We start from the raw sequence: 13,860 nt of genomic DNA on the forward strand, positions 1-13,860 counted from the left end.
CCCATGACCCGGAAGCAATTAAGAGCTTCGGTTTGGATCTCACATAAGACAACATGCGCGCAGTTCAACCAATAAGAAAGACTCTGTGATAGTGCTTCCGGTCTTGGTATGCATTGATGAGATAAGCTCATCCAGATCCTCCGTAACATGAGCTATAGAAACCACACATTTCCCCCGACGACACTTACCCAGCTATTCTCCAATCTGGCAACACATTGTCACCTGTAGAACCATCATGAGTAAAAGGGCAACACCCAGCTTCCCCGGCTTCGAAGCTCTTTCAAAGCGAATCTTCGTTCGTCGGGCCGATAGTTCCCAACCAATTCCGGGCCATCCCCACGCTGTTGTCGTTTTTGGCTGGGGTGACGCCCCGCCAAAGCATGTCTCAAAGTTCACAGACGGGTATCGCAGACTCTTTCCAAACGCCAAACAAATTGCCGTCCTCTCACCAATCGGCCAAGGCTTCTTCGACCATGTCTCCAAACGGACAGAAGATATGAAGCCCATCGTCAACGAACTCTTCCCCACCGACAACAATCATTCTGACACTTTGATCATCTGCCACGTTCTGTCCAACTCCGGCGCTGGCAATTATATCTGCACGTTGAATGCTTATAGAGAACTTTACAACGAGCCAATGCCACATGCCCTCGCAGTCTACGATTCGACACCCGGTCAATCGAAAGTCACATGGTCCAACCTCAAGCGCTGGTCCAACGCCATGGCAATGGGTCCAGCGGCCAAACTTCCTTGGCCATTTTTCGTAACACAAGCTCTGTGCATCGGCTTCTTCATTTTCATTCACCTGTTCGACTTTGTCGTCGGTCGCGAGTCATCACCAAAGTTCTGCCACAGGCTGTTCTTTGATGACAAGTGGATGAGTAAGGATCATACACGTTTGTTCATGTATGGAAAGGAAGATATCTTGATCCCGGCGGAGCATATTGAGGAGCATATCGCTGACGGATTGAGGTGTGGGTACAAGACTGAGAGTCAGATTTTCAAGAGTGGTCATGTTGATCATATGAGGAGGGATCCGGAGAGGTATTGGAGGACTATTGATGAGGTTTGGAAACGGGCTGTAACTAGTTCTTGAGTATTGCTTCCCCGGCACCTTCCCGTCAAAGTTTTGGAATTCTACTTGAGTAGGTAGGTGTGACGATGTCAGGGTTGAGCGGGTGATGGACAGGCATTTTGAAGGTTTTATTGTTGTCAAAATTTCCTATTTTCGTGGTTGAATTTATTTAAGGGAAATCCAGAACAAAGTAAGCAAGGAATAATATATTGTGCTGCTATATGAGACTGCGGTTATCGTAGACGAAGATACGATCTTATGTAACATTTTTAATTTTTTGTCGTCGTTAAGGGAAAATTTCAATACTTATTCCCTTCAACTCTGTAGTAGATCATATGCAGGAGAAATCCTCTCCCCGCCAGATTTCATTTAAACGAGCTTGCGAAAACCCAGCATGACAGTGTCTCCCGATCGGGTTTTATCTCAACCCTCACTTTTTTGCCACTATCTATTCAGACCCTTTTCAAACGTCAAGAAATTTCCGAAGGTATACATCATCTTATGCGTGCTCTCACTACTCGTTCTCCTCGTCGCCGCAAATGCACCACCCGTTCGTATGGCATTCCACTCTGCATACCGTTGTGGCAGGCTTGACTTGGTTATCTCGACGGACGAGAAGCCTCACAACGTTTTTAAGCGGACCATCGCCACGATAAATCCATGGTGTGGGTTCTTTAGGGCCGTACGGCGCGTACATCGTATCCCAGGGATAACGGTCCCGCGCCTGACAACAGAACCGATCGACCCTGTGAATAAACCCGGCTGCATCGTCAGCTTCATCATCTGACACCTTGTTTCGATGAGCGACTTGGTCCCAGTCTGCCTCAACATACTCCGCGTCGCAGTCCCAATACACACATTGCTGTGTGTAGGGTGGAGGAGGACTCGCAAACCACTTAGCCCTCTTATCAATGATCCAGAACGATTCCTCTCGCCGCCATCTCACCGTGCCTGCCAATCTTTCTTTGAAACAATGTGCGAGGTACCCCCGTGCAGAATTCTCATAAGGGAGATTAAACAGAGGATGCGGAAGGTCTGTAACCCAGCTCGGTTCGTACTCGAGGGCAATGTTGTACAGGCACTTACTGGTCGGGTATTCCTTTCCGTCGTAGCCGCGGGTACCGAAAGGCATTTGTATCAGCGGAAAGCTTGTGTTCACGCCCCGCAAAGATACCCAATCACCCACCTGAATGCAAAAGATATCTCTGTAAGGATAAGCAAACATGGGACATTGCTTCCCCCCTTGGGCAGAACGAATGAGTTGCGGCAAAGAATGGTATCCGTTTTGCCAAAAATAGCGACTCACTGTCTGCCTGTCGCTAGTTTCATCGATTAATGCAAGCTGCTGTGTGCCTTTCCATAGTTTGTCCACGCCTCGCTCTTGTATTTTGATACCTTTGCAAAAGGTTGTATGTTTAGCGATGATATCCTGGGACTCCTTGCACGCTTTCCAAAGGCCGCTGTCATATAAGTAGGCGGATCTGTTTTTTCTCCCGCTGTTGGATTATCCCTGGGATTCAGACCAACTGCAGGACGTTGGGACGACTACGCGATGGTCCCGGACATTAATGTATTGTAGGCCGCTATAAGTAGACGTCGTCACAACGTGGCAACATGCCGCTTCCCAGATTTGCAAGCGCAGTTCGGTAGGTAATTCGGGAAATTTGTGAAAAGACAGGTCCATGGTAGGCTGTTGCTTGGTAGTGGTATTTAAAGGTTCGGTCCAGTCGAGATGCAGGTGGTTGGTCGACAGTGCTGAAGAAGAAATGAACTGGATCTGGAGCGGATATCGCGTTTTATTTATACCCGATGGAAAATGTGTTTACAGCAGTGTTTGGGTTAAGATTCATGCGAAGTTACCTTTATTCGAGTCCGACTGGCGGGTTCTAGGCTTAAAATGTTATTTTCTTCAGTGCGTGCATTTTTGTGAGCTTGAAAAAAACAGCACCGAAGTCTAAACTAGATCATCCACAACTTTTCTTGCCCTGACCATTTACGTATGACAATAGAGACACAAACCTTTAAAAGACATCACAATGGAAGCATCAGAATTCTCGATGACGTAAACTGTAAAGTTCTTATCCTTCAGTGCCCTCGAATAGATTACCTTTGCTGTCAGAGGTCGAGAAGAGACTGGGGAATATGTCTGGCTGCACGAAGATAAAGTCTCCATGAATATCTGCCATGGTATAGTTCAGCTTTGCTTTCTCACGTCACTTTACCACGAGACCCCATGTAGGTTGAGCTTTCCCTTTAGAGATTACAGTTTGTCACATTTCTTCTCAGTTTGGAGGGTTGAAGTATCCAGGCCTCATAGCGTGACTAAGCGAGGGTACTTAGCCCACGGAGACAATCAGTCACTCATATGGGAGTAAGAAGGTGCGTTTAACGGCTGCGAAATAAGACAACTTTAACACTTGATGAGAACAACACTGCTTGGTCTGAGTGGTAGCATTCACCTAGGTATTCTAGTACTTCCAGGACAAGCATTAATTGGTAGTAGTTATTGTGGTTCAGCCTGACGGCGGGACTGCCGGTCTCAGTGAAAGCTGATTCGCTTAGAATATTGCTGGGGTACCCGTATTTAGCTTTAGTGCGGCTAAGGAGGGCAACCCTTGAAATCGCAGGGAACTTTCCTTACTCTCGTTACCCGTTCCAATCGCCATACTTAAAAAACGTCAGTATTTAATTTCGTATTATAATAAAAATTAAGATAGGCTGAATGAGGTGTTTACAGGCTGTTTACATGGGGGTAGACACTGACCTTTCCTAACTTAGCTAAGCAGCGGGCTCTGGGGGGGGTTTTCTTTTCTTTTTTTTTCCAATCACAAGAACCTTTGCTGCACAAAGGATTCAGCCCCACTGCAAAGTTACTAAAATTTTAGTGTTATTTGGGTTTTTTCAAAGGTCAGTTTCAAGTCGTACAGTTTAAATCAATACATTCAACAGACACAGATACGATCAACAGAATTCTGGTGTTAGATCCTAGTGCAGGCAACTACTGTAGGCCACAAGGTGTGACAGCATAATTTTTTCACTTACAGTTATGTCTTGACACAGCGGAACGGCAGCGCCAATTTGGATTAGTTGTCCACCCGGGAAGAGATTAGTCCCGGTACTCGCTACTCTGAGGTCAATAGCTGCAGCATCTGGCTGGTAGACCAGTCTGGCCCCCTGCTATCCCTGCGGTCTATCCATGGCTAGACGCAAAGATACGAATCTATCAGACAAGTCGTTTGATGGTATACGATCCTGCACGATCTAGCCATGCAAATTTGTTTAACGAAACTTGAAAACGAGCCACTCTATCACAACCTGCCTAAATAGGCATTTCCGTAGGATTCAACTTAGCTTTGAAGCGGTTCAATTGCAACAGGCGGTCCATTTTACAACACGGCATGATCAGTAAATCTGAATTGTCGGCTATTTGTTAATAATACACTATTCCAGAAGAGTATTTCTAATTTGCTTCAAAGGTATATAAAGACTTTCTCAGCGCGTCTCTTCATACTTCTAACCATTCTCAAACATCTCCTGATATTCAATACCACCAACTACCTCCTTTGAAACCCCACGACCTCAATCATGCAGTTCACTTTACTTACCGTTACCTTCCTTGCGTCTCTCGTGTCAGCTCGAGACTTCACCTTGTATAACGATGCCAACTACCAAGGAGCCGGTAATAGGGAGACACGTGGGGACGATGAGGCTTGCTGTATGCTATGCTTATTCTCAGATACATGTAGCCATTGAGAATTAACGATGTTGCAGGGAATTTGAATGGTAAAGGCGACCAAGCAAGCTCTGTTTGGGGCCGAGTAGGATGCACCACTTTCTACCGGTAAGAATGTTTCCTTTACCTTGGATAGACAACGGTTCTTGTACTGATTTGATGATAGGGAGCGTGACTGCACGGGATCCAGCTGGAATAACTGGGGCAGTGCAGAGACCGTTCCAGATTTCCTTAATGACCATATCTGGTCATTCAGGAACAGTGATGTATGCTGCGATCATAATGGTCGCTCTCTTTGTCTTGCAGCCTGTATCACTGGTTGTGCTCCCCTTGGGAATGGGGCACCTACCTGTATTACAAATTGCCGTAAGTTTGCTACGCCGTACGTTTACAAGTCCTGAATTAACTTCTTTAGGTCCATTTTGTAGGGAGTTAAACCACTGCATCTCCGGTTAGAGCTAGAGAGAAGAGTTGGTGCTTGGCTAGACGCAACTGTTAGCTTCGTTAAGAATTCATTGAGGTTCCCCTCTGGGTCTTTGAGTAGTAGGAGTGGGGTTTCCATATTCTAAGCTGCATATTCTAGGGCTTGCACTGTTGCTCTTCTGAATGTGCTAGTGTTATTCTCTGACCTTCGTTAAAAGTGCAATTCAAGATGGAAACCTTATTATCAGGTTACCAAGACTTAGGTTATCTGTTTAGTTTAAAATATACATCAACTGCACTGCTTATGTCTCGGCATGATAAACTCCGCAGTATATATACAAGTGTTGATGTATGTACAAAAGAATGATACCGCTTAAAAGGTGTACGAGGGGATATCAACGTCGCTGATAACCCAGGTCTTGCCACCATCCTCAGTAGTCATCTCGCCAAAAACGCCCTCACCCTTTCCGAAGGTGTTGATGTAGTCGGGGTCGGCAGTGTCAAGGGTGATCTTGGTGTCAACCCACTCTGGGGTGTTTGTCAGTATGTAGTCCTGTATGATATGCTGAGCGTGACTTACGGTGAGCACCGATGGTACCACAGTCCTCGGCGCCACACTCGACAGAGCTGCCAAAGCCCATAGCCTGGTGGCCCTTGGAGGTGGAGAGGGTAGAGACTTGCTTTCCGTTGATGGAGACGTACTGGACATACTCCTGGGTAGAGTCGTCATACTTGTCTGGGATACGTGGTCAGTTTCATCATCTTGATCCAGATCTAGAGAGCTTCGTACAGTGCATGGTAATGCGATCACCCTTCTTGGCGGGGGTAGGGTTCTCATCCTGAACAGGTAGCTGAGAGTTTTCTCCGGTCTTGGTGAGAGTGTAGGCGAAGATGCTCCACTCCTTAGAGTCCCAGTTATCGGCAATGGACTGAATCAAGTCGCCCTTGTCAGTGCCCATTCCAACCCAGAGAGAGGCAACACCGGTAGATCCTTGGGGGACATCGGGAAGGACGAGGGTTGAGGTGGCCTCGCGGATCCATGAGCCAGAGCCAACGGGTCCAGTACTGAAGGAAGGGCCCATGGCGGCGTTGACAGAGGCGACGGCAATAGCCGCAAGGACGGAGAAGATCTGGCTGGAAGAAGGCATTTTGAGGGTTTCTTATTTTACTGGTTGAACAAAATTGTAACAGTGACTAGTTGTCTGGGCAGTTGAGCATCTTTATATGAATGCGAAACATCAATAGATACAGGCAAACATCCATTACGATTGGCGGACAGATAATAGGCTCCGCGCCGAGTCTGTAAATATTCTCCTAAACGACCTCGGCTAATTTATGAGGCTGGGCCGGATTAGGCGAACTAGAAACAACTGGCTCCGTCGAGACGAAAGGCAGTGAGCAGCAGTTAATACTGGTATTAGCCCCTGTTTCAAATGGGTACAGCGTTGTGATTTGCTGGGGAATGGGGTTATGTTTTACAAAATCCCGGCATGGATGCAGCCGTTCTAGCCGCTATACTGCCAGTTGTTAGAAAGTATACTAGTATCTTGAAACAGCTGTTATGTAACGTAAGGAGAACATACGGTCGTGCTAAGGACAGTGCATAGTCGTTAACACTTCATAGAATTACTGGTAGAGGTTTCTGTTGAAGAATACTAGTATTCGTTGTGGATGGTTTCAGAACTTAAGATCCACCAATTACTGTTATTTCCTCTTCGTATACGATCCGAAATCCCGAGATCTATACGCGGTAAATCCAAGTGGAGACTTCTTGCGTATTACACAACGATCCTGAAATTCTAAGCCCATCTTCAATAAATCTTCCTACATCGTCTACTGAAATGCAAGGTGGCGCCGCGCAAAACACATCTTCGGCATGATGTACAAACTGTAGATGAATGTCCTCGACTTCCTCAATAGTGAAAAACTAGATCATTTCATTACAGATATCAAACAGGACAGTTCAATGGAAGTTAGTTCAATGGAAGTTAATTCCACTTTCTCAGTGCGGTGATAACAGTTACAATTAGCCTAAGAATAGAACAGTAATAATCGCTCCCTTCAATGCATTACCACCTGTACTTCCACCGGCGGATTCTCCACTATCATGGTGTTGACGTCGTTGATCTCTAGAGCAGGGTTTCTACAATACCTCGCTCGAGATTGAACAGTTGCAGTTGACCCTCCAAATCCACCAGTCGGGGCATTAATACTAGCCAAACCCAGTAAAAAGCTCAACTCGTTTACGGCTATTGCTATGACCCATCCTTTCTCAGCTCTTGGGAGCAGACGAGTACGTAGGAAATACCGATCATGGCTTTGATCATACTATGTTGTTGGGATGACGTTGAAGCGTAGGTTGGTCAACATGTGTGCGCCTGGACCGGTGTAATTGGATATCAAGAAGTATGTAGGGTTGTTCAAGCCTCGGAGTTTCCCTCCTCACCCTCCACTGACTGTCCCTCAGGATACGGCTGAAACCAACTCCAATCCCCGCCACCAAGAGAAGGAAGTAACAGGTTACGCTTGGGCATGTCACGGGCGTTCCTGGTGGTTAGCTTTTCGGACTCGTCATATTCAAGCACGTCATTGACGGGCATGGTCAACGGTCCTGCGTGGAAAAACGCTGTCATGGTGTCCATCGCCTTTTGCCAGGTCCACGGTGGCAGCAACAACTCTGCAGCCGGTAGGAACGACGAGTACGCATGCACAGGTGAACGGGTCGAGTATGGCGCCAAATATTGACATTTGGGCATTGCGGCGATCCTCATAGACAAAAGGCTCAACAGCTGAACCTTCAGAATATGGAGGCTGCCAGTATGGTTCAAAGACTGGATACTCCTTAGTGTCAAGACCAATCAACGGCTCAGTAGGCTTGCCATCTGGAAGGAAGAACGTCTTGATCTGATTATAGTTCAACTGATCGGAGCTTGGATTTGTTGTGTCAAAGTAGCCAACAAGACCATCATAACCTGCCTCCTCGTTGCCGAGCCGCAGCTGGAGCTCATAATGCGGAGTCTTGTCATTTGGGCCTGACGACTTCAGCAGAGCACGCTCGGGTTCCACAACCTTCGCCTGTGTGCTTTGGATCTCAAGAGGCGGCCCACTCAGCTCAACAGACCAGCCTGTATTGACAAGGGCAAGCGGTTTGCCAACAATCGAGTTGAGAAACTGCGCGTAAGCACCTGGCGCAGGAGGCAGTTTCTGCTGTGCCGTGGTGACCATACCCCAAAATCCAAGAAGGTATTTCGGATCAGCCAACTTGGAAATGAGCGCATCAAGTTCTCGAGTATCAGGAGTGGGCTGCACATCCGGGTCCGGGGCGAAGGGAAGCCACTTGGGTGACGCAAGAGTACCCAATGGACCACCAACGCGAACCTCACGGTAAAACGTGCCATCAGGAAGGAACAACTGAATACCGTAATCGGCATAGTTGGTTATTACCCATCCCCAAATTGGAGATTCCCATTCAGTGACAGGTCGCCAAGCAGCAGCGCCTTGGAAGACAGGATTTGGATCGTCAGAAATGCGCCTGACGAATTTGGCGTTGATGCGAGCTGGCTGATTGATTTGAGGGGGCAACTGAAGAAACTCGCACTGCTCAGATTTATCCTGGATGACAGTATTGGCATACTTCTTGCCGTCCACAGTAACTTCTTGTGGAGCATAGAAGTTACTAATACAAGGATAAACAGGTGGTGGTCCGTCCCGACGAGGCTTCTGATCAATGGCCATGAGTGCCTGACCAAACTTGTCAATGACATTGAACTTGCGGAACCGGAACTGGCCGTGCGTAACAGGCTTGAAAGGACAATTGTCACTGTCTCGAGCTCATGGGCTAACAAATCTCAGATGACAGCCGAACTGATCCCCGACAGAGCGGAAACAATGTTGGTGATCTCCTCAACACAGCTGATAACAGCGCTCCTCTAATGACAGGTGTCCGGGTCATTGCACCCAAGCCAACCATGTCTCCGGACCCATTCCCAGCTTACAAGGTAGCGGATGCAGATCTCCAAGAACTCACCGCTGAGAAACCCTTGCCAGCCATGGTCACGGCTGATACTGCTTGAGCGCCTGTGAAGCCGAATGAGGATGTCAAGAAGAGATATGAAGACGTCCATGAGGCCTGGATGAATCCGGTTCTTGGGGAACAGGATCAACAGAATTTCGTAGGTGCTTTGGCTCAGAGTTTGAGTTGGGGGGATGTAAGTGGATTGAAGAGTATTGCTAGAATTCCGGACAGATTGAAGAAGGGTTTCATGAATATGTATGTAGCACCGCCTTTGTTAACTGCTTAAACTACTCCGCCAAAGCGTAGTAAAGGGTGGCGCGTGATAATTTCGGTGCCAAAGGCAGATTGTCTAGTGACTTTTATTCCTATAAATTGCTTCGACTGCTCTTTAAATTGCTCTACTTGAGTAACTCTACTATATCCTTTGCCCATTCTTCAGGCTTAAGCATGTAACCTAAATGTCCACCAGAAATGCTCAGAACTTCACTGCCGACTTGTCCGGCGATGGTCTTAATCACTCCCATCATTGGTCCCTCATCACTATCCGCTCCCATGACGAGGATCAACTTGTCTTTCGCTTTGACAAGACCTTCAACATCAACTGGGGCACTCGTATATTGCCTCAGCTCAAACTCGAACCAAAACATGGTATTTGCGCGAACTTCGTCGCCGCGTTTTGCGTCCATGGCGGTTCGCATCATTGCCCCCTCAGGGCCCTCGGACAGACTAGAAGAGAAAACCTCCATGGCTGTGTCAGCGCCATGAGCTCGATATGTATCATATATGTGGTTGATAAGACCGTAAGCCTGCTGCTGAAACTCCGTTGGAAGAATGGAGAAGGATGGGGGCTCGTGTGAAATGAGTTTTGACACACACTCGGGATGACTGGCCAGCAACTGTTGGGCAACGATGGCGCCGGAGGATGTTCCGAAGACAGCGGCGGTCCCGTTGAGAGCAAAGAGCTCGATCAATCGTTGAGCATCGTCTGCGTCAGTTTGCAGGCGCTGTTGGAAGTCTTGTTTGCCGTCGAGAAAGCTTTGCGAGCAGCCGCGGCGATCCCAACACACGACGGTGAAGTGAGCGGCGAGGTATCTGGCGGCGGAGTGGAAGATACTGCCACAGCCTTGAGCACCGGGTATGAGAAGAAGAAGGGGACCTTCCGAACCGAAGGTCTCATAGTGCAGAATGGCGCCGGGGACGTTGAAGTTAGGCATGGTGGTTACGAGAGATGGAGGATTGAGGGGATTGAACGGAGAAACATTGGTAGCATCCTTCTGGCAGTCGTCACCCCATGATATACCTCAAGAACGGTAAACTTCGCGAAAACGCCGGGAGATAAATTAAAATCCACAAAGATAGAACCCGGTTCCATGGAGCATCGTGGAGAACAAAAGCGACGCTTATTGGTGAGAAGGATCTTGTCAATTACCTTCCTAGCCTCTTTAAGTCAGTAGTCCGGCTGGATACCCAGGGTGAGCTAAGCACTAGCGTAAAATAGCCATCCCTAACTAATGTTGCAGGGTAGCAACATGCACATCCAGATGGGGCGATATCCTGCGAGAGTATTTCTCATGTAGCGATGGAAGGATTGAAGCAAGACATGGTTCTCTTGAGTAAGCGCCTTTATCAACAGCCTAGTGTAGTAGAAAGGGACCCTTCGATAGTTATGGCATCAACAGTAAAATGTTCAATGTTCCAATTCTTATGCTAGTAGCTTGTTGTTCTGTCATTCATGACTAGATTTGGATGAATAAGTCTCGATCCAAGTGGGGATAATCATCGGACTTTTTACACTTTGCGCTATCCCTGTCACTTACTCATCACGTGCATATGTAAGCTTGTTTCACCTTGCTGACATCCCCGCTGAATCTTATCATTCAGCTTGGACACAAGTCAATTGCATCTCTGTCGTGTCCAACGCTTTGTGATGGCAGTAAATCGCAAACATGGTCTCGGAAGAAAAACTCGATTTACACATGGTTGCCAAAGTTGATCGTCGCGTCCTCGATCTTACAGAAAGCCACATTGCTTCCGACTTACCCCGGACCAAGTCCGACTTCCTGTTAGTCTACACCACAAAGCCCATAGAAGAGATCTTCAAGTTCGGCCTTCGAGGAAGCGACATCGAAGATATTCGTCCCGAACCCGACCAAGTAGATCCGGCTTCACCAGAAGACTGTGGTTTCATATGCACAACCTCAGGGGGAATCTGCAAATATTGCCAACTTCTCTTACATCCAGATGCACCCTCTCTTGTACACCATCACCCAAATTTGCAGCAACTCATTGATTGGAGCGATACTTGCATCTGCTGCAAATGGCTAAACATGAGCATTAAAACAGGGTCTCCCAGTCTTGTCGCCCGCTATGAGGAACAAGATCTAGCTTTACGGGATGAGAATAGTAGTGCTTGTCCTCTTACTGTCGCGTTGATCAAGCATGAGAAATACACTCGAGCATTTTGCTGGGTTGGGGATAGGGAGTGTTATCGAAATTGTGGTGCAGCGCTGACCATCACGACACCCTCTCGCCTTGGTAAGATTTCATTGAACTTGTAAGAAAACATCTAATGCGTGACAGGTGATCTCGCTTCCCGACGCTTTTGGATCAACCCTGACGAGTTCGATGAGTCGAATCCCAGACAACGGCAAGATTTGATCAAGAATTGGATGAGTGAGTGTGACGACCATGAAACCTGCAAGGCGTCGCTACCAAATACCCGGGTCGCGCCCCTTCCGACTCGAGTACTCGACTTGACAGGCAGTTCAGATCTACCCATGTCTGGGGATGATATCGTCGTCAGATTACGAGACACAAATAAGAATGAAACTGGCACCTATAATACGCTGAGCTACTGCTGGGGCAGCGATAGTGGACAGAACTTCATGACGACACATGCGAGTTTGGAAGAATACAAAGCGGGAATCCCTTTCTTCTCCCTGCCGCTGACTCATCGTGAAGCCATCCTCACTACATTACATCTAGGCATCCGATTCATTTGGATCGATTCACTCTGCATCATCCAAGACTCACATGAAGACTGGCAGATTGAATCTGCCAAGATGGGCTCTGTTTACTCAAACGCCCATCTTACTCTTGCAGCAACATCATCATCTTCACCGGACGAGGGCCTCCATACGCCATTCACAGGAGCCAGGACGGTCGATATACACGGAGAACCCACCTACATTCGCTTCGAGTCTCATCTCACTATTGATGCATCGTCCGAGCCTCTGAACACCCGAGGCTGGACATTACAAGAAGCCGTTCTCCCATCACGACTAGTCTGTTTCGGAAAGGAGCAATGGCTTTGGAAATGTCCCAGTCGGTACGCCACTGAGGACGGGTTAATTGATGGGCCTAGATATATCGATAACGGACTTCCGCAGTGGCCTGCTTTGATACACGAGGGACCGGGTGAGGATGGGAGGAATTATCTGAGGAATTGGTATTATTTGATCACTAACTACTCGAAACGCGATTTGACGTATGAGACGGATAAGCAGAGTGCCATTGCTGGCTTGGTGGACATGTTCAGAAAACAAACTGGTTACACGTATTTGGCTGGTCTATGGCAAGAGGATTTGGCAGCTGGATTGATTTGGGAAGCAACTTCGAAGGGCGTTATTCGACAAGACTCAAACGCGCCTTCGTGGTCTTGGTTGTCAGTCAAAGGGTCCATCAAAGGATTGGATCACAAGAATCCTATCATTTCAATGATCGAATTGATACAGGTTAACACAGGACTACCGTCGGATAAAATCAGTCTGACAGTCAAAGGGAGACTTCTTCCTGCAACGCTAGGCCAACGTTCTGTCACTCAGGAATCTCGCCATTACATACTCGCAGAACCAAACAGCATCGACATTCTAGGCGAGGCATTTCTGGACACGCGACTTCCCGATGGCATTGAGATGCTGGATATTACATGTCTTTTTGTCCTGCAAGCGTTTGACAGGGAATGTTTTGTTCTTATCTTATCGGGCAAGGAAAAGGAATATCTAAGGCTGGGCATTGGTATTTTATGGGAAAAGAGTAAATCTTACGAGGATCCAAAAATAGGGTCTGGGGTGTTGGAGAGAGCTGTAGAGGACACTGTTACGCTAGTATAGTGTGTGGAGCAAAGGCAAAAAGATTGTATAATAGTGGGTTCTAACCACCTAAGTTGGACGAACAGGGAATCGAACCCTGGACCACTCCCAAATTTGATCTCGAAGAGAACATGCTAAGGGAGTATTATACCACTAAACCATTCGCCCCGGACTGATTTGGTTGTCATTCGCTGCGCAGTCGTGATACTAACCACTTGGTATAGCACGCCCTTATCATCATTCGCTCAAATGGGATTATTAAAAACAGCTAACGCTATTACAATCTGTATACAACTTAGAGCAGTAAAGACACTGATACTCAAGCGAGAAGCCAATTGACCCACTGTATTTACTTTTTATTAAGACGGTTACCCTAAACTCACAGTGCCGTTTTTAAAACAGACTTGACAATTACATAACTGCATTAATCTAAGTAATAGTATAATACTAAGATTAGCGTATTACCTTCTTTAGTCTTTTTCTAAGTTTATTTGAATCACATCTTGTGCTATTGACCCAATAT

General features: G+C 47.2%; 7 protein-coding genes and 1 non-coding gene across 8 annotated transcripts; 3 read left to right on the forward strand and 5 right to left on the reverse strand.

Moving 5' to 3' along the window:
* Positions 1-235: 235 nt before the first annotated feature.
* Positions 236-1,096, forward strand: B0J16DRAFT_419208 (uncharacterized protein; the record flags this gene model as incomplete). The annotated part of the gene is made up of 1 exon (XM_046133810.1): positions 236-1,096. The coding sequence occupies one exon, from the start codon at positions 236-238 to the stop codon at positions 1,094-1,096; it is 861 nt and encodes a 286-aa protein (XP_045978319.1).
* Positions 1,097-1,589: 493 nt separating this feature from the next.
* Positions 1,590-2,759, reverse strand: B0J16DRAFT_325464 (uncharacterized protein; the record flags this gene model as incomplete). Its single annotated transcript, XM_046125884.1, has 3 exons — positions 1,590-2,261; positions 2,382-2,535; positions 2,599-2,759. The coding sequence occupies 3 exons, from the start codon at positions 2,757-2,759 to the stop codon at positions 1,590-1,592; spliced, it is 987 nt and encodes a 328-aa protein (XP_045978320.1).
* Positions 2,760-4,609: 1,850 nt separating this feature from the next.
* B0J16DRAFT_419209 (uncharacterized protein) lies at positions 4,610-5,264 on the forward strand (the record flags this gene model as incomplete). The annotated part of the gene is made up of 4 exons (XM_046133811.1): positions 4,610-4,790; positions 4,847-4,916; positions 4,975-5,174; positions 5,224-5,264. Exons 1-4 carry the CDS (start codon positions 4,661-4,663, stop codon positions 5,262-5,264), a joined length of 441 nt encoding a protein of 146 aa, XP_045978321.1. The 5' UTR covers positions 4,610-4,660.
* A 264-nt stretch (positions 5,265-5,528) lies between these two features.
* On the reverse strand, positions 5,529-6,474 carry B0J16DRAFT_365509 (uncharacterized protein). The gene is made up of 3 exons (XM_046130014.1): positions 6,022-6,474; positions 5,812-5,967; positions 5,529-5,759 (listed from the first exon to the last, which is right to left on the reverse strand). The coding sequence occupies exons 1-3, from the start codon at positions 6,377-6,379 to the stop codon at positions 5,605-5,607; spliced, it is 669 nt and encodes a 222-aa protein (XP_045978322.1). The 5' UTR covers positions 6,380-6,474; the 3' UTR covers positions 5,529-5,604.
* Positions 6,475-7,817: 1,343 nt separating this feature from the next.
* B0J16DRAFT_325467 (uncharacterized protein) lies at positions 7,818-9,282 on the reverse strand (the record flags this gene model as incomplete). Its single annotated transcript, XM_046125885.1, has 2 exons — positions 7,818-9,032; positions 9,259-9,282. 2 exons carry the CDS (start codon positions 9,280-9,282, stop codon positions 7,818-7,820), a joined length of 1,239 nt encoding a protein of 412 aa, XP_045978323.1.
* A 362-nt stretch (positions 9,283-9,644) lies between these two features.
* On the reverse strand, positions 9,645-10,460 carry B0J16DRAFT_406369 (Alpha/Beta hydrolase protein; the record flags this gene model as incomplete). Its single annotated transcript, XM_046132963.1, has 1 exon — positions 9,645-10,460. The coding sequence occupies one exon, from the start codon at positions 10,458-10,460 to the stop codon at positions 9,645-9,647; it is 816 nt and encodes a 271-aa protein (XP_045978324.1).
* A 678-nt stretch (positions 10,461-11,138) lies between these two features.
* B0J16DRAFT_312178 (heterokaryon incompatibility protein-domain-containing protein) lies at positions 11,139-13,486 on the forward strand. Its single transcript, XM_046125036.1, has 2 exons — positions 11,139-11,781; positions 11,827-13,486. The coding sequence occupies exons 1-2, from the start codon at positions 11,193-11,195 to the stop codon at positions 13,356-13,358; spliced, it is 2,121 nt and encodes a 706-aa protein (XP_045978325.1). The 5' UTR covers positions 11,139-11,192; the 3' UTR covers positions 13,359-13,486.
* Positions 13,413-13,505, reverse strand: B0J16DRAFT_t321. Its single transcript has one exon. It is a non-coding gene; the product is annotated as a tRNA-Ala (tRNA).
* Between the last annotated feature and the right edge of the window lie 355 nt (positions 13,506-13,860).

This window comes from Fusarium flagelliforme (genome assembly GCF_020744385.1).
Source record: "Fusarium flagelliforme strain FIESC 12 MPI-CAGE-AA-0113 chromosome Unknown B0J16scaffold_8, whole genome shotgun sequence".
Taxonomy (NCBI): domain Eukaryota; kingdom Fungi; phylum Ascomycota; class Sordariomycetes; order Hypocreales; family Nectriaceae; genus Fusarium; species Fusarium flagelliforme.